The sequence below is a fragment of the Colius striatus genome, chromosome 1, assembly GCF_028858725.1.
Source record: "Colius striatus isolate bColStr4 chromosome 1, bColStr4.1.hap1, whole genome shotgun sequence".
Taxonomy (NCBI): Eukaryota; Metazoa; Chordata; class Aves; order Coliiformes; family Coliidae; genus Colius; species Colius striatus.
Window position 1 is genome coordinate 153,108,974 of NC_084759.1, and position 21,690 is coordinate 153,130,663.

Sequence of the window (21,690 nt, forward strand, 5' to 3'; positions counted from 1 at the left end):
CAGCGGGGGGGTAGTAGGGAAGCAGGCAAAAGCCTACCAACCCTTACCTACCGAGGCAAAAACTAGCAATAAAGGTGCTTAAATCCCTTTTATTTTTCCTATTTACACCCCACACACACACACACTTTTTGGCTGGTGCTTGTACGTGCCCTCATTTTTGTGACAGCGTAAGGTAGTGCAAGGTAAATGGGCCAAGCATGCTACACAAACCTTTAAAGAACAGAAAAATGTTAAGTCACTCAGAGGAATTCCCTGACCTCAAGTGTTCCTGCAAAATCCTGTTTCATTTGTAACTTGCTTTATGCGCTCTTGCAGGTGCTAAAAAGAAGTCAAAAATCATTCTCTTTGATTCAAAATGGAAGCTCACGGCCCTGCAGCCGTGTTCATGTGGAGTTCGTGGTCCCCTGTTACCTGGAGGTGCCACATGGCAGAACAGCACTTTTCTGCTTTATCTCAGTTCTTAGAGTGAGGAGAAGGGAGATCTCAGAATTATATCCTCTGGAAGACGGGAGAGCTGTGATGACAGAGGGCCATAGGCAATGACCAATTGCTTGTGCTGCTTTCTCAACCCACCACGACCTCACTAGCTACCCCCTTTTCAGTGAGCCTGGCAAGGAGCAGTCCCAGCTCCTGTGTCCCTTTCTCTGTTTGGATTCGCCATCTCTAGCTCAAAAAGTTCACCCAGGAGGAGGATGTTCTCGAAATGGCTACATTTATCAGTACTAGCAGAGATGGATTTCCCAAAATCAAGGTGGGCAGGTAGGAGAACGAGTGTTTTTGTCACTGCCTGTGATTCAGGCAAGATCTGTCATAGCAGTTCTTTGTCACTTTAGCAGATGAAACATTGCAGCCACCACAAGGTTTCTGACCAGAGGAAAAGTGACTCGAGAGGACACGTTTCCTGTGGCCTTGTACTTGTTAGAGGGGGCAGGAAGGGGAGGAAGGTTGCTGAATGCTGACAGAGACAGCAAACGGACAGTCACATGGACTCTGATTCAGGAGATGCAGACAGAGAACAAGGTGTTTCTGTGGTTAGGGACTGAACTGATAATTCTGCATTTAGGTCATATAACTCGCTTTGAGAAGCCCTTTCTCAGGTATTTGCCATCAGAGGCCACAGAGAACAAAACCCCAGACAGATCACTCAAGGCTCTCACCTAAGAAAGGGACAAGTTCTTCTAGACTGCCTCACTTCTCTAGACGTCACCTTTTTTACTCTCAATTTTTTATATGCTTGAAAGTGACTTCAAAAGAACAAGTTGATCACACCCTTTGCTTTTTGCATTTCACTTTTTTAACTGCTTTTAGCGTGCACATTAAGTGTTCATTAACACCATCCACATGTAAATTGGTGTATTTGTTACTGTTAACTTTGTTTAAAGGACTGCTTTTGCACTGGTGTCTGAGAATCAAATCATTGAACTCCCAACCATCAATATAATCCGCCCTAAAATGCAAGCACTCCCAAATCAAACAGGGAAGGAAAGTCTCTGCACAGGTACACACACGCAGCAGCAGTTGTGACTGGTGGCCTTGTCCCAAAAGAGATGCACGGGTGATGAGCAGCACCTCTCACCTCAAGGGCAGGAGAACAAAGCAACCCCCTTCCATGGACTGGAAGGCACAGCAGCATTTCAGAGACCTCCGTGCCCTCTTTGCAGTTATTTTCTCCGTCCACCTGTCAGCACAAGCTCCTGTCCAGACACAGTGACTGCTCAAATCACAGCCAGCAGCAATTGTACAGGTATTGCCCAACCCCAGGCTCTTTCATCTAACTTTTGCTTTTTCGAAGCACAATAGCAGCAGAACGTCCAGCTGTTCAGAGCATTGTTGGCCATTTCCTTTGTTTCATTCACATTTCCAGTAAAGCACTTGAAAAAATAAAAAACCCCAAACAACAAGCTGGGAAGATGTATCCCCCAGAAGCAATTTGTTGGTACCTCTCTGCTGTAGGATACACCGCAGCATTTCTTGCTAGTGCAGTGAAGTGATAAGCTTTGGGGAGCAACAAGACCTTTCTTGCCAGAATCGCTGGCAAGTGGTGTATAAGCACCAGGGGAGAGCAGCAGGTGCAAGAACATTTTTATTTCTTTTTTAGCTAGCACTTGATAATGGGAAACTCACCTGCTCAAAGCTGGTAGCTGCCTGCAGGCTCCTATTTTTTTGCAGACCCAAGACCTGGTAGGAGTAGCAGCACTTACCTCTGTTAGAACAACTCCCAGGGTTGATCAACTGACTCTGTTGCTGTTTGCTCCAGGGAGGTTACTGTCAGGAGCAGCAGATTTCTGTAAGGAAATGATCATTCCCTCGCCTACACCAGGAGCTGCTGCAGCCACACACACCCCAGGCCCTCAAGCAAATGCTGCACCTGTTTTGAGGCAAATCCTTGGTGTTACAGGCATCCACGTAAACACACAGCAAGATTTCCCAGCTGCAGCTCTGAAACACGCAAGGGCAAAGATGGGTCCCTCAGAGCTGGTCATGTATCACCCTATGCAGCAGTTACGTATGGCCCAAGCCATGGCCAGAGCAAGCACCTCTCCAGCTCACTCACTTTTAGGTGCAGGGGAGAGGAGAAGGCTTGTGGGGTTCACACAGGGTACTCCGATAGCCCTGGGGCCTGCCAACGAGTTCCCAAACAGGCCCAGCTGCCTGGGCTGCCAGGGAATCAGGGTAACCACACGAGTCCACCAGGTTTCTTGCATCCTCTCTTCAAAAACAGTCGCTCAACAAGCAAAATGCTGAGAAGAGAAAGATCAAGAGCAGGGAAGATGGGTGGCGCTGAACAGATAGGAGGTGACTGCCAGCTTCCTGGCAGCACTCACCATCACGGGGGCTGCACGTGCTGCATTTCACTCCCTGCTTCTTGGAGAACACCAAGCTGCTCAAATCACCTTTAGGGTAGCAGAGGCCTAGGGGCACATCCTGTTCTCGTTCCCTTGTTCTCAGGCATCCCGTCAGGAGAGTTGCACAAAGCAAGCTGTCTGCACTGCACGGATCAGAGGGGTGGCATAGCAACAGATTACTAAAAAAAAAAAAAGAAAAAGAAGTACTATCCAGATTAACCTTTAATCCACCCAACATGTGCACACGAAAGGACAAGCCCTGACGAGCTACTAAGTGCCAGCCAGCCTCTGCAGCATTGGCAGGGGTAGGAAGAAAATCTCCAGAGGAGGCTTTCCCGTAACTGCACTGCAGTTTCTTACAACTTCACCTGACTCACTAGCTGCTGCCAGAAAACAAGCAGTTGGCTGGAGTCTTGCTCTAATACCATCACTCAAACCCAGCCTCCCTGGTGCAGGGCAAGCATGCTGACTGCACTTTGGTAACACGGGCAAGACCTAAGCACGTTGCCTTGAGCCAGGACTGACGCAGGAAACGCTCCCCATCCCCCTCTGCTTTGGCTCTGCATGCTTTTGCGATTGACATTGTAGCCGTGTCAGATGCAGGGCTCACCCCCATCTTACAGCTACTGAAGACACCTCAGACAGCTCGAGTCACTTGCTAAGGTACCTCAGCACTATCTGAGGCTAGCTGAGGTACCCTCCCCTTCCAGAGGGGCTGGAGGAGCACACACCTTGAGGGAGCAAGGCAGAAAGCAAAGAGGGCTGAACGATGTTTGGATTCTGTCCACAGCAATTCCAGGATTCGGGCTCATCACCTAAACCCTGCATTACCTATCGTGAACAAAGGACCAAACTCCACCCAGGAGCTGCTGTGCTCCTGGGGACCTCCTCGAAAGCCCTGCAGGCCAACAGAATGAAGGCTTTGGCTTGGAGGAGAGTGGTTTCCTCTCTGGCATCCAGTGTGGAGCACGTTTGGCAGCCCAAGCCTTGCCTCAGATTTCTGATGTTCTTACGAGAGGCAGGATATAGGGCCCACCAGCACTTTCCTGGTGCTGGCAGAGCTATCCTGACACTGCAGCATGGTGTGAGGACATCAAGAACTCCCTAAACCCAGAGCAGCAGTCACCCTGCTGTCAGCATTCTCCTCTCTGCAGTTCTAATCCACCAAAGACCAACTGTCCCAGGTCACCTCTGTACAGCTCTAATTTACCCGGTGGATTAAAAATTAATAAAAGTCTAACCTCGTCAAATCAAAGTTACACGTAACATCAGAAACAGCCTTTTGCAGGCTCCATTCTTCATCGACCCTTCTTTACTGATCTTGCTCTCACACACATACACACACACACACTTTCCATTCTTTATCTGGTCGCGCTGCGTGTTTGTATCAACTGAAGTGACGGGTGGGAAATAATTCAGCTGTAGAATTAAAGCAAGGGGAGGTAAATGACCACACCAACAGCCCACGAGGTAAATGTCAGTTCTCATATTTAATATTTTAATTATCGTTTGCAACATTTACCACATAAATCATCTAAATAAATAGATGCTGTACAGTCTCTTATCCATATCAGTACAAAAATAAAACCACACTTTGTGTCAAATTATACTTCAGCCTGCCCTCCCTCCGCTGCAACAGTCTCCTTTTACAGCTCGTACTCGCTCGGAAAAGGCATTCCACTCTGCCTGGTTTGTTTGGAATTGGTTTATTCCCTATTCCCCGCCCCCCCTCCCCAAATACATTCAATTAGTCTGTACGAAAGCTAGAAGCTCGTTCTGTGCAAAAGGAAGCTTTCTGTGTGCAAAGACTCAGATACTCTAGCGTGCTGACAGGAACAACAGCAACAACCGAAGAGACGAGAACAAAAATAATCGGGGACCCTCCCCTCTAACGGCCCCCATCCCTCATCTTTGCCCACCTCCCCCTTCCAGCTGAAAGGGAGCATACCAAATTAGATTAGTCAGTGTGCAAAAGAGTCCAAGCGATGTGCGTACACCGAAGGAAAAGGTTGGGGCTGGAAACCCAGTGAGAGAACTGGGGTTCCCCCAGCTGATGAACTGGTGAGGTGTGGAAAGAAGGATTCTCTCACCTCAGCCTTGTTCAAAAGGTTGTTGAGATACGCAGAACAAAAGCTTCGTTTAAAACGAGTTTAGTTCTTTTGTCACCGTTCTGTTGCAGATGAGGTGAGGAAATGGCTTCTGGAAAAGCCTGGCAGCTACACAAGACAGTGCCTGGTTCACCCTCTCTTCCTCTCCCCACTCCCTGAACACGGACAAGTATCTCCCTGTTCCTCAACTAAGCTAATAAGGTGCAATTTTTCAGAAAGGAAACTCTATAAAGGTGTCTCCAAAGCTGGAAGAAGCGGTCGTCGTTCCAGACCGCTCAGACTGAAACTCAACTTCATTTTTCCCTTTCCTCAGGCAATGGCGGTGGGGAGTGAGGAAGCCGACCCGCAGCCCAAAAGTGAGCGAGGGCCTTTGCAGATCTCTTCCCCTCCCTCAGCAAGCCCCCTTTGACTTGGCACGGCGGAGCACGCTCCCCCTTCAGCCGGGAGGGGAGAGGCAAAGGGCTGGGTGGCAGCTCTGCAAAAATGATAAGAAGCAGCCAGCAGCCTGAAGCAGATACATCTTTTGCTTTTCAAATGCCACTTTTAGACAGACGGTCAGGAGTACTTCACACTCCTAGTGCTTTGCATTTCCAAAGTGCTTCAAAACATACTTCAGATTTAAAAGCAAAAAAAAAAAAAGCTGCTTAGTATTTTGACAGATTTGCAAAAAGCTCCTTTGTGCTGACACTACATTTTATGCTTAAAAAAATCATACTACTAAAAAAGGCTTTCTACCACCTCAAAAATCCCCCTCTCAGTCAAAACTCTGCTACCCTAGTAACGAGATAAGCTGTAATAGAGGTTCCCAATGGTCTTACGAGCTCTCCCTTTCACCATCCAACTGGCAGACTTGGACAAACAACCCCTAGCAACTTTGCAGAGCAGCCCAGGGCAGATGGGAATAATTTCAGCAGCAAAGCTTCTACCCTGTCCCAACTTGGTAACAATTCATCTCCCACTGAGCTCCCCTCCTCTCTACAACTCCCAGCTAACTAGGAATCATCTCCCACCTGTTCCCTGCTAAGCCGCTGTACTTCAAGAAATTAAGGGTGCAAGGGAAAGAGAGGTGGAAAAGAGGTCATCCCTCCAGGAAGTGCTTGCCACTGAAAAGCATCTGAAGAGTCTGAATTCAATTTTAAGGGATTGTTTTTCTCTCCATGCAATTGTCCTGGAGCTGTTTTGTAGGCTTTCTCATCCTGACCAGAAGGTTGTGTGCATGGACAGTAAGTTCCGTGGGCAGAGGAGAACACAGTCTCTTGATCATAAGCTATTGTCTCAAAACAAGTTTACTACGCCCTCAAGGAAAACTTTTTCATGACAAGCACAGCAAAAGCGACCTGTTCCCTTTAGCTGGATGTGCTGTTGCTATACATTCCCATGTAGAAGTTACCCTATGCAAGCTGTTAACATACACATCTCCCCTGCTTTCTCAAACACCAAAAGATAATGTGAGTGCAGCGCTGACCATCTCCCCTCCACAGGACCCACTTAAAACTCTGAGGGGCATCAACCTGCTGATGTATGGGATTGGCTTCACCACAAGGCTGTTGTGCTTCTGACATACCCTGTTGTTCAGCTGCCAGCTCACCCAAAGGCCCATCCTCAACTGCATAGCAAGAGCAACTCTGAAGCAAGTCCTTCCCTCCCTTCCCAGACAAGCAGATGCCCCTAGATGGGACGATATCAATTAACTTTAGAAAAGGTTTTCCACTTTTTATCCTTCAGAAAGCACATACTTAAAGATTGAGAGGAGAGGAAGGGGTAGAGAGGAGGCTGTAGGTTGAGCTTCACTCAATACATGGATGTGGCTGACAGCGCTTGCTGCCATCTTCTGCACCTCAGTCTCTGTTGAGGCTACCACCAAAGGTCTGGCCTGAGCTGACCTGACTATTTTTTCACCTGTGCAAGGCCTCCCTTTTCTATTGTAGTGAAACCATCAAACAGCACTAGCTGGCATATAGCAGGAAACAGTACCGGGGCCAAGGGCCCCCTGTGAGGTGAACAAACAATTTTATACATTCAGTCAGTCACAAAACACCCGAAGAAAAACAATTCTGGACAGTTTCACAACACTAACGACGACAAAAAAAGCCATTCATTTCTCAACAAGTTTCTTTCTATCTGAGGCTCCAACATAGGCAAGGGTCAATTCAGTATCAAATTTAGGCTTATTTTGGCAAATGGAACTGCTTTGGGGTGTTCTCACAGTAATATCCTGGCCTTGCTTTAAAAAGAAAAGAAAAGATCACAAACCACAATACCACCTTGGTCTGACTTCACAAGCAGAAGGACCCCCGAGCAAATGCAGGACAATAAGGAGCATGCAGGAGCAATGAGGCTACTTAATGCCACTATTTATAAGTTAAAACTTGCTGTTCCAAGCCTTCACTTCTATATCAGAGCATTAACATCGAGTTTATAACCATCCAGGAACAGAGGCAGTCCCTTCCATACTTCTTTTGTTTTTAAACACAGTGTTAACAACAAAGGTTTCCCAATCTCATGAAGGCCCTCTGTTCTGTTATATATACAGCAAGTTCACTGTGAGAGGCTCTATGAAGGAAAAACTTAGGTTCCCCTAAACGTGGCTGGTAAATTCTCCCATAGAAACCAGTTTTAAGAATGACTATTTGAACATTTCTTCTTTGAGAAGTTTCTTTCTTGTGTAGAGTTCAGTAATTTCCACTGGCTAAAGTTTGTTTTCCTTGTTTACAGCCACAGAGCCAGACGAGGTATGGGAGAGTTAGCCCATTTCTATTCTTGGCTTGTGCTTCAAATAGAATTATTAAAGTCAGCTTCAGCTGGATGCTATTCTGGCTTTTCTAATCAAAGGGAATGCTTAACGAAGCTCCGAGCACAGCAGCTGATTTTCAGGATATGTGAGCCCCGTTCAGTTGTCACATTTTGGGTTGAACTGGCAGATGGACTGTATTGGGGAGAAGGGAGAAGTAAACCCAGATTACCTCTCACCATCACAAGTAAAACCCTCATGCATCTCTACACCTGAAGAAGTGGAATAAAGCTAAAGTTCCCAAAGACCAGCTCTACCAGGGAAGTTTACAATATGTCACCAGACCATATGGAAACAGAGGAGCCACATTTTAAAAAGATGAAGAGAAAAATCTTCTCGAGAAGAACTTTAAGATAAGCAAGGATTCATGCATGTCAAAAAAAAAAGTCCACCCCAATGCAGTAACTGCTTAGTTTCCTACCACAAACTCCTCTTAACACACGAACCAAACCCACGCATATGCAACCTGCTGCGTCTTACCCTGAGATAAGGGTTAACTCCTCACTGACTTGTACACAAAGCAGCATGCTAGCCAGGTACTTTGTTCAATGCTTTGTGTAAGGAGATGATTAGTCACCAGCAGAACACAAGCTAGCCTGATTCCAAAAATGATTAAGACATGAAGCTGTGGGTGGATTCTCTTTGAAAGACCACCACAGGTCTTTGAAAACTCCACTGCAAGAGGAAGAAAAGCTGTTTAAAGAGGAATGCCAAAACAAAATGTTGAGAAGTCTCAGCTGGCGAGCTGAGAGAAAAGCAGAGGATGGAAATCCAGTTTATTAGGACAAGCTCTTTCCTGTGCAGGATTGATATTGCTTACAATGTCAGCCAAAGCCAGGAACCTTAGTAAATAGGAAGCTTTTTTGGTGTATTTGTACACTGAGATGAAGACAGGACAAATGTAGCAGTAGCTGCATTAGAACAAAGAAACCAGATGCTATAAATGCCATGAAGATTAAGCAGGATGAGCTGGTGTTCAAGACTGTTTTTAAAAATAAGCTAAAACATTTTGCTTCTGCAACCATAACTACTTGACCTGCTACAACCTTCTAGAGTGGACTCAGCCATGTAGTGTGTCCACAGGTCACAACGAAAGAGAGATTTGGGTATTCCGCACATTGGCAGGTTTCGGGAAGAGGGGGTGTGTGAGTGTGCATGGGGATGATGATGACAACACTGTCTGACCCCACATCCTGCAGAAAAGGGTGCACCTGCAGATACAGAAGCCTCACTCTGGACACCCACATTCAAACATCCTGAGCCTGTATGCTTACTTCATCAATTTACCCTTGCTAACTATTGCAAGCTTCTTTCCCACTCACTCTTCCTCCCACAACATAATTCCCTTCCCTCCAGCTTCCACTGTTCACCCTCTCGTATTTCACCATAATAAAACTCCCATGTCACATCTGAGAGACAAAAGGGTAGTCCAAAAACTCCAGAGCTTCCCAGTGGTCCTGAAACTGCTGTGACACAGTGGAATATGGGCCTGCTCAAACAGCTCTGAGATAGAAGGGGAAATCCTAAGCCTACACAAAGCTGTTGTATCTTATCTGAGGTAAAACATGTTTTTCAACCAAAAAAAACCCCCACCATGGGGCAGTGCGAGCACTCTACAAGCAGCAGATGTTTGGCGGATCAGAAGCCCCGGAGCTCCCAAAATCTGCAGGCCAGCAGCCAAGCCCTTCCAAGGAGCACATTGAGGATTCCCATGGGTGTCTTTACCTCAGAGCTCAGGAGGCTCATAGCCTTGTTTAGAATAAATACAACAGATAAGAAATGCTTCGGATGGGGTGGGGAGAGGAAACAAAAGATTTAAGGACAATAATCATGACAGTAGCCCCTGTTACCTTGCAGCATTCTGCCCTATAGTTTCCACCTCAGACTCAGCTTACTTCTCTCACTTTCCATAGGAAAAGATCTATATTTAAAAATTTCAAGTTATTTAAATAAAATTTGCTTCTTAAAAAAAAATGGAAGAGAACAGGCATGTGCAAGAACAGATGCTATGCTAAACTACCAACTCAAAATAGGCAAATTTTTCAAAAACCTCAAAGTGTCACAGGCAGTCCAGCACAAGGCATTTTTAAGTGCAAGATCAGGCAGGGTCTATTGAAACGCAGACCACTTTCCTTGGCAAAGATTTTTGAGCCTTCCAAGGGGAAGTTCCCATCAGTAAGGTAGTACAGGATCACAGATACTGTGAGGATGCTGGAGTCGAGGAAGAATATTACTCAGGCAATACAATCCAAGAATTCTCATTGCTAAGAACTAAGAGATTTTTTTTTCCCCCCTCCTTGAGTCTAATGCTTGCTTTCCCCACATGTTGTTTACCTTGTATCTCTCGATGGGATCCAAGATGAGCATTTGCTGCTAATCGAGGTCCATTTCTAGCTCAGTTCTGTCCAATTCCTGTGTCCTGGGCCTGTGCCAGCACCTTGGATGTCTTTGCAGTGCCAGGCAATGCTTTGGTTGTCCTATTAAGCCCCTCCACCCAGGGTAGAGGAGTCAGCTTTCAACCAACTTATTACCACAGATTCAGGGCAGTATTTGTCATCAATACTGAATTTGGCAAAGGGTAAGAACACCCCCTTTTCCATCACACATTCCTCATACTGCAGAGCTGAGCCTGGAAATCATGTTTAGCATATACAGAATGGTATGTCTCGACTGCATGGCACTGATGAGCTTTTAATGAGGGCAAATTCAATTTATGTCGCCAATCTAGATTTCAGAGATGCATTTCAGTCTTTCTGCATCATCAACAATCAAAGGGAGAAACCTCTACTGTCTATACTGACCCCGTGCTGCAAAGACTGACTTACCACAGACAGGCAAATACAGTTCTGAAGTCCTGACAGCAGGCCACAGGAAAAACAGGACTGGAGAGAAAGTCTTAACAGGCTGGAGTTATCTACACAGGTAGGATCCATCGCCTCTCACTGCTGCAGAAAGAGAGGGAGGAGGAAGGTGGGAAGAGTAATGCACAGGAAAGTATCTTTATCCAAGGGATATCAATTGCAGAACAAGGTGGCAGGCTAGACATCCAGCTTTCTTTCCACCTCCACATGCCCTCTTCCCCACAAATGCAGCTGCCGCCACTTAGCAGGATAAAAGGTGAATTGTTCAGCTCGCTGCTCTCACATCTACGAGGGGAGTCTTTGCCAGGAAAAGGGCTGTCAGTTTTTCAGATGGACAAAGCAATGACAAACACACACACCCCCCCACGCTGCTCTTTTTTTGCGTATCTGAAAGGGGAAAAAGGAGAGGGGAAGGAAAAAAAATAAAGGTCTTTGTAAACATTTTACGATATTTTGGATTTTTTTTTTTTCCTTAGGGGATAAAATAACCCTTCCCTAGCCCTACCCTAAAAGTACTGGTTTTGGGGAGCACTGAAAATGGAGATTCAGAACTGCGCGCTCCGGTCTCGGAAGAAACCCTCAGCCACTTGTGCTTCTCTGAAAGTGACGGTGATGGAGTTTGCCGTGATGTCTGTCACTGTCACTTCACTGGGAGGCACAGTGGGAATCCAAGGGAGACTGCCATCCACATCTCCTGCAGAAGGAGAGGCAGATAAGAGCATGTTAGCGAGAGAGAGACAGAGGGTGAGGGAGTAGGGAGGAAAAAGAGAGGGAAGGGTAGGATGGAAAAGCAGCTTCCTTTCTGACAAATGGTGGGTGAAGTCAGCCTGTACTGAGCCTGCACTTACAAGGCGAGAAAAAGCACGGGTAAGCCCTCCTCTCAGTGTCTAAGGGAAAATGGAGGATCCCTGCAGGATATATAGGGAAAAGGAAAGAGTAGAAAAGGTATCTGGACAGACATCAGCATTAGAGCAGCCTAAGAAGAGATCAGACCTTGTAACACCACCCAGCTCATCTAACCATTCATAGCTCCCTGATAGCTCTCACCCCATCTCAGACCCTTATTTGTCAGCATGAAGCACACTCATTTGGGTGTGAGCTCACCTGCTTGTAAATGAGTTATCCTCTGAAAAGTCTCCGAATCGCAAACTGTTACACACACTCTCCAGATACAGTCAAAGGGATCCAAAATGGAGGATCTTCCTTGCACTGCATCTGCAATGCAGCCTATGTGTGATTCTCTCAAAAATCCATCAATATTGTCTCATGGAGAGGCTGCTCTCTCTCTTATCCTCCCTTTGCTCCCAGATAGCTCCATACAAGGAACCCAAGCACCTCTGCACTATCTTACTGTAAGAATAATTATTAGTCCCTCTGCCACCCACAGCCTCATTTCCCCCTAGTCCCCAGAGACAGCCACAAAAATACATAGAGAGGGTAATAAAATATACCCTCTCCCTTCCACTACACTTGTACCATATACCTTGGTGTCCCAACTTGGCAAGAAATAAGGGGCCCTTACGAGCGTATTTCCTGGCCTCTGTCTCAAATACCTGCGGTACCTACTTTTACCCTCAAGAGTCTAATCCTCCCTAACAACAACTGGGATTCCATGTAGGCCATGTCTCAAGGGGAGAACAAAGCCAGTTTTACATTTCTGTAGCGCTGTTCATTCTTCTAATCCCCAAGCACTTTAGAGCCCAGCACTTCTGGGAGGAGCACTGAGCCCATTGCCAGGATGCGACCGTGGGTTCCTCTGTGCTACCCCCGTTGCTGCTTCCCTGGATTTTGGGCACTATTTGAAGTCCTTCTCAGAAAGGAGGGGATTCCGTTGATTCACAGAACACAGCCTTCTCTCCCAAAATCCTGTCTAACAGCTACTCCTAGCAAGGTGTAACGGCACTGTCTCCTCTGCTACAAACAGCACGAGTCCCAGTTTTCCACTCCTCAGGAAAGCCACGCCTTTGGAAGCTCTAATAATGCAGGGATCGAGTTTCCCTGGTAACTCTGAGCAATATGCATATCCCACAGGCCTCCAGCACAAGATGCTGTGGTATCCCTCCCCAAAACACCAAACGTGTTTGGACATCTCCCATGCCAACACTCATGCTGCCTACTCAGTGGGATGAGGCAGGAGTTACCATCCTGACTTAATCTCTCTCATTCACCACTCAGATAGCCATAGAGTAAGAGACTTAAGAGGATTTGGGGTGGGGAAAGAGAAGGAAGGGGCAGAGAAATGCACTGTGGGTTCCTAGGGGCATTCCCATATGCTCCTCAGAGCAGCACTATGAGAGGAGTGCTGCTGTCCAAGCTCCACTGCTATCAGCCAAGCTCATTTTAGCTGAGCAACAGGCAGAACACATGTGAATATGTGGACAGAGGCAGAGTTCATCACTATCACACCTGCATGTCACCTCTCCTGGGAGGAAACTCTATGAGGGGAATAACTTGTATCTTCTGCATGCTTTCCAATACTGGGAGGAGCACCACTGATACAAGACTAAAGAGAGGCAACAAGACCAAAAAAGCAGATTAATCCAAGCTATTCATCCAAACGAGAAAGGAATTTGCAGACAAGAGGGCCACAATATGAGCCATAGAGAACTGCTCTGAGGACCTGAGCTAAACCGCAGACTCAGGATGAGGCAAGCAAGGAGGAAGCATGCAGAGCATCCTTCACATGCCCCAGAACTTCACAGCCAAGACGTGTCTGGCCTTACCTTCTTTGCTGGCATGCTGCACAGCCTCCCAGTCCTCAGGGCCCTGCCTGGCCTCTAGGCCCACCGCATCATTCAAGAAGAACTCATGCCTGCAGTTTCGGCTCTCCAGGCTCGCCATGCGGGGGAACTTCTTCCTCGACAGCCGCAGGTACTTTTGGTTTTTGCGTTGCTTCCGCAGAGAGAATGGCAGGACCGCTCCCCCAGTCTTCTCTGAGAACTCTGCCTGCCCTGCCTTGGCCCCTGCCAGGCTACTGTCTCCTCCTCCAAACCGCCTTGCAAGAGAGAAACAGAGCTTCTCCTTTCCCTTGTGAGCACTTCTCAAGTCCATGCCATACAGCCGCTGCCAAGACATCAACGCAGCAAGGGTCAGAGTGCAAACCTGAGAATACAGTCAGGACTCCCACCTGGGAGCCAGAAAACTATTCTTTGTTCTGTCCCTGCACGTCTAGATGAGCTAGGATAAGTCGTGCTGCTTCTACAACACTCTTTCTATCACCTCTTCAAGTGCCATCTAAGCTCCTCCTAATACGTGCTTCCTAGGATTGGCTGCTTTGCTTGGCAACAGTCAAAGCATGCTGGAAGTCCGCTTCCAACCAGTGGCTACCTTTAAAGTGACAGAAAGTCTGAGCCCAACGTCACATTAAAAGTGCATGCCAACCAGGTAGCCTGCAAGCACCCAAGCACAAAGTTTACTAGCTCCTAGCTCAGAGAGCAAGAACTGTTGTTGGTTTGGGGTTTTGGGGTTTTTTTGCTTTTGTAAAGAGCAGTTAGCTAGCTCTTCAGCTGACAGGTTAAAACTATCTGCCTACCCGCTGATTTCATGTTGTTGTGTTAGCTCGTTAGCTCCAATTTTATCCATGCAACAGCAAACTAACAGTTTCCACTTCTCTGTGAGCAGAGTTGCAGCTAACGAGTTAGAAATACACAGAAGAGCAAAGGCTACCTGTAGTAGGAGGCGCTTTGGTTTGGGGCCTCTTTTCCTGTACCCCGATGCACGGTCTCTCTCTTCCCTGTGAAACAGGAACGCAAATCAAATCGAGTACTAAATACCACAGCACAAAAACAAGCTGGGACATCCACCTTTCTCAGCATAGCTCCCTCATTTCCTTCATTAAAACCCAATGGTGACCAGCGTGGGCTTGGAAAACGTCCCAGAATTGCTTCTTGGGCGAGTAAAAGCCTTGCAATAAGGGAATTTCTCTGACTCAGCTGATCGAGGATGGGTTAGAAGAACCTATCACTTTGCATAGCTCCAGTCCAGCCATGGATGTGATTAAAACATGAGATAGATTGCTCTTGGGCTCAATGCTGCTTGCTCTCAGCCTCATTTCCTGAACAGTGCCATTCAAAACTGCTTTAACCCTGTCTTGTCTGCCTCAGCCAACAGCGGGGTACAGAGATCACTGCTATACACCTCATCTTTGATTGAAGTAGAGACAACAGGGGCACTTTATGCACACTGTGAAATAAAGATACTGTTTTTTCTGAGAGCAAGGAGAGAAAGAACAAGAGCCCTCTTACTTTTCTTCATAAGCCACTACCAGGCGAGGGTCCAAGATATGATCCTCTGGCTCCCAAGTGCTGTATCTGAAGAAAAACATAAGGAATATAAAGTAAACAATACTTTAACATAACATTCTCTCTGCGGGCCTGCTACCAGCATTCTACAGTCCTCACAATGGCCTGCCACAACATTGCGAGAGCTCTGAGGAATCCCAGCTGTTCCCTCCCCAACTTCCCGCAGAGACCACCTCCCATTCCCAAAACAGGCCAAGCCAAGTGTCAAGAAGCAATCTGTAGGAGAGCTTTGTAGAAGACTTTCCTCCTCAGGGTCCCCTCCACACTGTTTGCAAAGTCTGGGCGGATACTTGCAAACTGATTTCAAGTCGCTGCCTAAAGAAGTCTCATCTGCAGCGCTTCCTCAAATGCACCAAACCCCATGGAACAAGGAGATGTGATCTGAGGTTGATGCGATCCAAGCTTTCTGAAAAATAGGTCTCTCTTAATTTAGAGTGCTCAGAGAGTAAGTGTGCTTTCTCACCTGCATTATTAATTACCTCTAATCACTGGAGCTGAAAGTATTCATTTAAGAACAGTTCAATTTTTCTCCACTGATGCTATTCAACTAAACATGTTTAAACAACATTGCCCAGAGGCAAACTGATGGCAACTTTCCAACTATTCCTTCTCTTGCTCAACTCCCCCTGCAGGTTATTTCTATCTGGCAGAGGTCACCAGTATTTCTGTACCACCACAGGAGGAACCCATCTGCACTGTGGTCAGGGCTACCAAAACTGCTCAAAATAAGCTTGGTGCTCTGAAAATAGCCTGTGAACAGTGTCACTTGCTGCCTCATCTCGCTTCCTGATTGCCAAGCAGTTGTGACAGGTGTCAGATACTTGGGAAAGGATTGAACCTACCTAGCAAGCGATGCTAAAACCAGTTCCCAAACAGCACAGCTGCACTGAATACCAGGGAGAAACAGCCAAAAACTTCCATTGTGGAAGGTGAAAGGATCACAATGTGGTCATTGTGGTACTTTTTCTTCTAAAGAGTGATGTTTACTCGGAAAAGGTGAGTGGCCTGTCTCTATCATACAAACTCAAAGGCAAGAAAGTAGTTTGAAACACTGAATGCCTCGGGACATTATTTTTTGTGGAATGTGAGGTCTGAGGCATGGAGGCAGAGCCCCTCCCAGCCCCTGGGGAGGGCAGAGAGAGAGAAGCCATGTGCAGGCAGGCAAGGGTGCCTTTGTATCAGTGCCCCGAAACACGGGGAAGGCATTTTAGGATGTTTACATTTCTGGATGAAGCAGAGGCTACACGTGATAAATACATGCACAGACACAGGGGAGGTGGTTTGGGAAAGCTTTTCACTTTCAGCTCTCCGTTGGATAGAAGAAAGGTAATGAAATATAGGAGCATTCCTGCAAAAAAGGTGAGCTAGAAACTAAAGTATAATTCTTTTACAAAAGAGAGAAACAAAAACCAGGAAATTCGGATATCCCAAGGTACACTGTGCATCAGAGAGCTAAGAACAAACATGTCTTCACAACCACCTGATCCCTCCTTCCCTCCTTTGCTCCAGCCTCCTGCAGCAACCTGACTGTGGGCTGTCAAAGCCAAGATGCTGTTTGAACCGAGGAAAGCTTCCTCCCAGCTGCAGGGATTCTGGCACTCCTTCTACTAATTTAAGAAAAATAACAACACAAGGCTGGGGGGTGGGGGGAACCAAACCAAACCAAATATTGGATTGCTTTTCCTGGGCAGGAGAAGAAAGGGGATCTGCTTTTAAAGAAAAAACTGGTGGGTGTTGCCTTTTTCTCAGAGCTCAGTTTCTGCCTTCACTGCAGTGGCAAAACACTGCATATAAAAAAAAAAAAACGAAAGCCCACGTTTGGGTTTGCCACGCGCGCGCGCACATACGCACACAGAGCTCTACGTATGGGCACACACAGCCCAGGCTGCAGCAGACTGCAGAGAGCAGGCACTCTGGAAAACATTGATCATATGATCTGCCTTCCCCCTCCTTCTACTCCTCCTCTTCCCCCTCCCCTCTTAACTCCAACACAAGTTGTAAACAAGCTTGTAGCTAGAATCGGGTTGTAACTCCTCCATTCCCTAGCTCCAGCAGCACAAGCCAGAAATCTGAGGTGCAGGGCATTAACAACATTTTTTTAATAAAAAGACAAAAAAATAGTGACATATTAATTATATGGGAAAGCAGCACACTGCTGACCTACCCTTACTCCCCTCCATGAAGCCTCCAATGGGAATGGCAGGATAACTGGTATGGATCTTACAAAGAGCAATGTGACAAGGTTGGAAAGGGGAACAAATTGAAACATGACATGGGATGAGGAAATGGAATATGTTGGACGACAAAGATGCAAACAGCTTGTGGTGCTGCATGCCATCACAGGCATATGTATGTTTAGAAACAAAGAACAGAGCCGGCTAGCAGGATGAAAGCGACTCCGATGCTGAAAGCATCTTGGTTTTAAGCAAGTCAGACCACTGAGTGAACAGTTAAAATGGCGGAGAGGCGGGGGGAATTAAAAGAAAATCAGTGCTCTTCATATCTGGAGTTTGGAGAAAGAGGGAAGGTGTTTGGACATGTCACAGCATCAAAAGAAAGGAACTCTGATATCCTCTTGCTCCCTGGGTGGAAGGTAGTGCTTTTAATTCGCCAAGGAGAGTTTATGGTTCCCCCAGAGTTCCAAGGCGTGGGGCAAGGAAAGGCAGTAGTAAGAATAAGGGCTGCTCTGTCCCAAGGAAACATTGCAACATGCCTCAGCCCACCTTCTTGGCAAACGACTTTACAAGATGAGGACCTCAGTGCATTTGTTAAAGGAGAATGAGATAAACATCAGTATTCTGGCCAAAAGGGGATGGTGCCTCACAGACAACAAATACATTTCCAAGCCCCTACCAGCAATTAAGTTAATTGGCTACTCAGAAGGCTGAAGCGGTCCAAGAACTAACCCACGCTACGTGGCAACTGGTGCTGAACAAGTGCACGAGTTACACTGAGTGTAAGCAGAACTTACACTCAAGAACAAAGTCACCCTCTCCTGCCAGCACCAGAGAGAGGGGAAGCTGCTTACATTCACACATGCCCTGTAAGCACAAGGATTAGGCACAAGGATGAGGCACGCAGCAGCACATTTCAGCTTCTGAGGCACCAGGTACAATCTGTCAGGACCAGCCCAGTGGGCCTCGCTTTGCAACTGCAAGGCTGAACCTGTAAAAGCAGCCCCCTCTCCTTGCTTAGCAACACGCAATGCAACTGCATGTGTAACGTTGTTGTACCCACATGCATTGTATGTACACACACAGAGTTACACACAGCAAAACAAAGACAGGGCCCCATATGGGCTGGCCAGGAGGCTGTTCTGGAAGACTGCTAGCTTACATAGTAATATTCTCCAGTTACCTAATCCTTTTAATCTCAAAGCATTTTACAGACTGCTTAGGCACAGAGCAATCACTCTTCTTTAGAGGCAGTTGCATTTTAGTAAGAGAAGTATCTGCAAACAGTGCCCAGCAATGCTGAAAAGAAATACATTTTTGCAACGTAGCAACCAAAACAAAAGCAGAAACTAGGCACTCAAAAGAACAGGTTTTGGACAAGGAAGTGAAGGCATGGCGGTAATTTTCAAGGGACAAAGCTCACCTGCATTTGCCCACAATCAATAAATCTGAAACGTTGTGCCCTTCTGTTTGTTAATTGCAGGGAGGAAGCAGTAGGAGGACAAGACCATCAACTTGTTTTCTATTTTAAAAGTCTGCACATAACTCTAAAAATAAAGCGGGGTCCTCTTGGTGCTGACTCAGAAAAGCAGGAGCCATTCCAAGTTCAGAAGAATCAGGGTTCCCCGCTGAACTCATAACGAATTTAAAAACATTCGTATCTAGAAAGCATCTCAATGGAATATTTCAGTGGTAGCAAAAACCAGTCAGAATAGACAGGCACACGGTTTGCATCCCTCAGCTGCCAGGCCGGAAATAGATTCGGTTTTGGTTTGTGGCTCTTTGTTTTTATCGTCGTTGGAATGAGGCACAAGAGGCTACTACCCATTAAGAACGAGATGCCTGGTTGCAAATACAGTGTTAAGCTATCACTGGATATTAAAGAACTAAAGACAAGTAAAAACACAACTTACTTTGGGGGCCATCCTTTCCACTTCACCAGGTATTCTACTTTACCCTAATGGCAGAAGAAAAAAAGGAGAACAGGTAAACCCTGCAAACAAATACGGGCTACAGTAAGAGACGCAACCAATCAACGGGACTGAACTCTGCATTTCCCATCACTTTTGTTTCTTTTTCAAAACAAAACCACTTCCTCATTCAACTACACTTGTTATACTTCTTTTTCCCCCAGAAAAGGGGCACACAGCAGCGTTTAAGTGTGCTTGGACTACCGTCAGCTTGGGATCATACCTTTGCATAAGCCTAGCAGGCAGAACCCCAAAAGCCAACTGGAGCTGAAGGCTGCAACCACTCCTGCATTTACAGGCAATGCTACAAGAAGTCAGCAGGTATAAACGCGAGAGGGAGATGTATGCCAGGAGCAAGTGTCAGAGGAACTTATTTTTTTTAAGCAGAGAGAAAAAATACAATCTTTCAGAACCTATGAAGCATCTCTTTGGCATGCTCCTTTCCAGTTGCTGCACGCTTTACTCAAACACTGTTTCACCCATCACAGAGGCTCAGCCTTTCAACCCATGCAAATAGCTGCTCACAGCTGAAGTTCAGAGTTATCTGTTCATTTGCTCAGTCCAAGAACAAGATTTTAAAAGAGAAGGACAAAAAATTTGAAAGTGTAGTGATTGGACACCACGTCCAAGGTCTCCATGGGCAACATGCACAACTATTAACACCTGTAATATTACACTGAAGGGCTTGTTAAGCACTTCCCAAAGCATGGCAGAGGCCCTTGGGCATGCAGGATGGCCACCCCATGAAGCGCCACCACTGCAGCTGCAAACACCTTTACGGGACAGTATAGCAAGCAAAGCACTCGAAGCCAGGGAACTAGTTTCATTTTCCTCGTGGGTGGGGGGGCTCATCAGCTTCCTCGTGTTTGAAAACACTACCGTGTGAGGAACTTTCCACCGGAGGATCTCTTAAGGTGCTGTGTGTTTACCAGTTAACCCATAACATGTAACATGCTGGGGAAACTGAGTCACGAAGCCGAAATTTCCATCCCTGCTCTCCCTTCGGGCTGTCCGGTTTGTTGTCACCGGCACCGATTGCGCAGAAACTGCACCTCACGACAATGACACCCCCGGTCCCTCCACCCCCAGGCTGCTCCACACCCCCTGCCCCGAGACTCCCACCCACCTCACCAACAACTCCCGCCAACACGCGTGTCCCTCTCCCAGAGGCCCCAGGAGAGCTGCTGCCGGGGGGACAAGGGAAAGGGGGATCATCGTGCCTCCCCTCCCTCCCCGTGTGAGGCAGGAGGGGCGGGAGGTGTCCCTGTGCTTCCCCCTTCCTTCCTTCTCCCCCCCGCCCCGCCGCGCCGCGCCGCGCCTCGCCTCGCCGCCGCGGCCCACCTTCCGCACGCGCTTCTTGCGGATGCTCTCCACCGCGAACACCTGCTCCCCGATGGCCGACAGCTCCATGCAGCGGGCGGGATAGCGGCGCTGGCCCCGCGGACCGCGGGAGCCGGCTCTGGTCAGGCGGAGAGCGGGGGAGCGGGCCGGCGGGCGGGCTGTGGTTGTGGCGGCGGCTGTGGCGGCCGTTACCCGCCGCTCCCCCTCACACGCCCCCTCGCGCGCGACCGCGCCCCCTCCCCTCCCCCCGCCCCGCTTTAGAACCTGCGCAACGTTTTCCCCGGCGCGCGCGCGAGGCGCGGGGGAGTGGGGAGGGGGGGGCGGGGGGGGGGGAGAGGAGGCGGAGCGCGGCTCGGCTCGGCTCGGCTCGGCTCGGCTCGGCTCGGCTCGGCTCGGCTCGGCGCGGCTCGGCTCGGCTCGGGCGGGAATCGCCTGAGGGGCCGCTCCCGCCTTCCCGCCTCAGCCCCCGCTTCCCGCCGCCGCTCCTCCTCACACACGGCTCCCCTTGGCACCCCGCTTTCCTTAGGGAAGGGGCCGTCGGTTTCCGGCGCTTGCGGCGGGCAGCGCCCGTGAGGAACCTCTGTGTGCCCGCCGGCCGCCGCAGAGCCGTAACCTTTAACGGGGTGGCTTTCCGCCGGAGCGGCCCTGCTCAGCAGTCGCCTGTTCATGTGGGAGCACAGCAGGTGACAGAGGGTGGGGGCAGGAGAGGCGGGCGGCACGGACCGCTGCAGGAGAAATACGGCTCGGCTATCCGGGCACCCGCGTCGTGAAGTGCCGAGGGGTTTCATGGACGTGGCACACACGTAGCTGTTTGTCAGCACCTAAGGCCGTCTCCTCACGGTGGCCAAGACTCCTGGGTAGGGCGTGAGAAAATCCTGAGCTGACATTCAGCACTGAGGTGTCCACACTCCGTTATACACCAAACTGGTGTGCAGAAATGTGCACTCGCTTCCCGACCGCTGCATTAAACGACAGACTGTTTTTTAAAAGTATCCTTTTTCATCAGAAACAGGGACTTTTTTCCTACACGTGCCACTACCCTTCCTCCCACAAGTGCGCTCAATTGCTCCTCCACCGTGACTGCGCGTCACTGGATGCCGTTTGTGTGCAAAGTTTGATGAACCTTGCTGTACAGCTGGCAAATGTTATACAAAAGGAAGTCTGCATTGAGAACGAGTCCTTTAGTTTGAAAGCACTCAGTTTCACACAATGTACCCGATCCACACCTGTGGATGCAGTAACTGGCAGGGTGCTTATTCTTGCTATGCAGCTATGAACTCAAAGTTCACTGTCGTGGA

The 21,690-nt window shown here is 48.0% G+C and overlaps 1 protein-coding gene across 8 annotated transcripts; it reads right to left on the bottom strand.

Annotated features, from left to right (window-relative positions):
• Window positions 1-59: 59 nt before the first annotated feature.
• On the bottom strand, window positions 60-20,701 carry CBX7 (chromobox 7). 8 transcript variants are annotated; one of them, XR_009820161.1, is made up of 7 exons: window positions 20,393-20,701; window positions 18,995-19,038; window positions 14,851-14,916; window positions 14,273-14,339; window positions 13,330-13,669; window positions 2,555-3,025; window positions 61-2,439 (listed from the first exon to the last, which is right to left on the bottom strand). XR_009820161.1 is itself a non-coding variant. In XM_062012671.1 (6 exons), exons 1-6 carry the CDS (start codon window positions 20,459-20,461, stop codon window positions 2,958-2,960), a joined length of 654 nt encoding a protein of 217 aa, XP_061868655.1. In that variant the 5' UTR covers window positions 20,462-20,701; the 3' UTR covers window positions 60-2,957. The 8 variants fall into 8 exon arrangements, 2 of the variants coding, with proteins under 2 accessions (XP_061868655.1, XP_061868645.1); XR_009820160.1 differs by having other exon boundaries at window positions 61-2,285; window positions 2,369-3,025; XR_009820159.1 differs by having other exon boundaries at window positions 62-2,741; window positions 2,895-3,025.
• Between the last annotated feature and the right edge of the window lie 989 nt (window positions 20,702-21,690).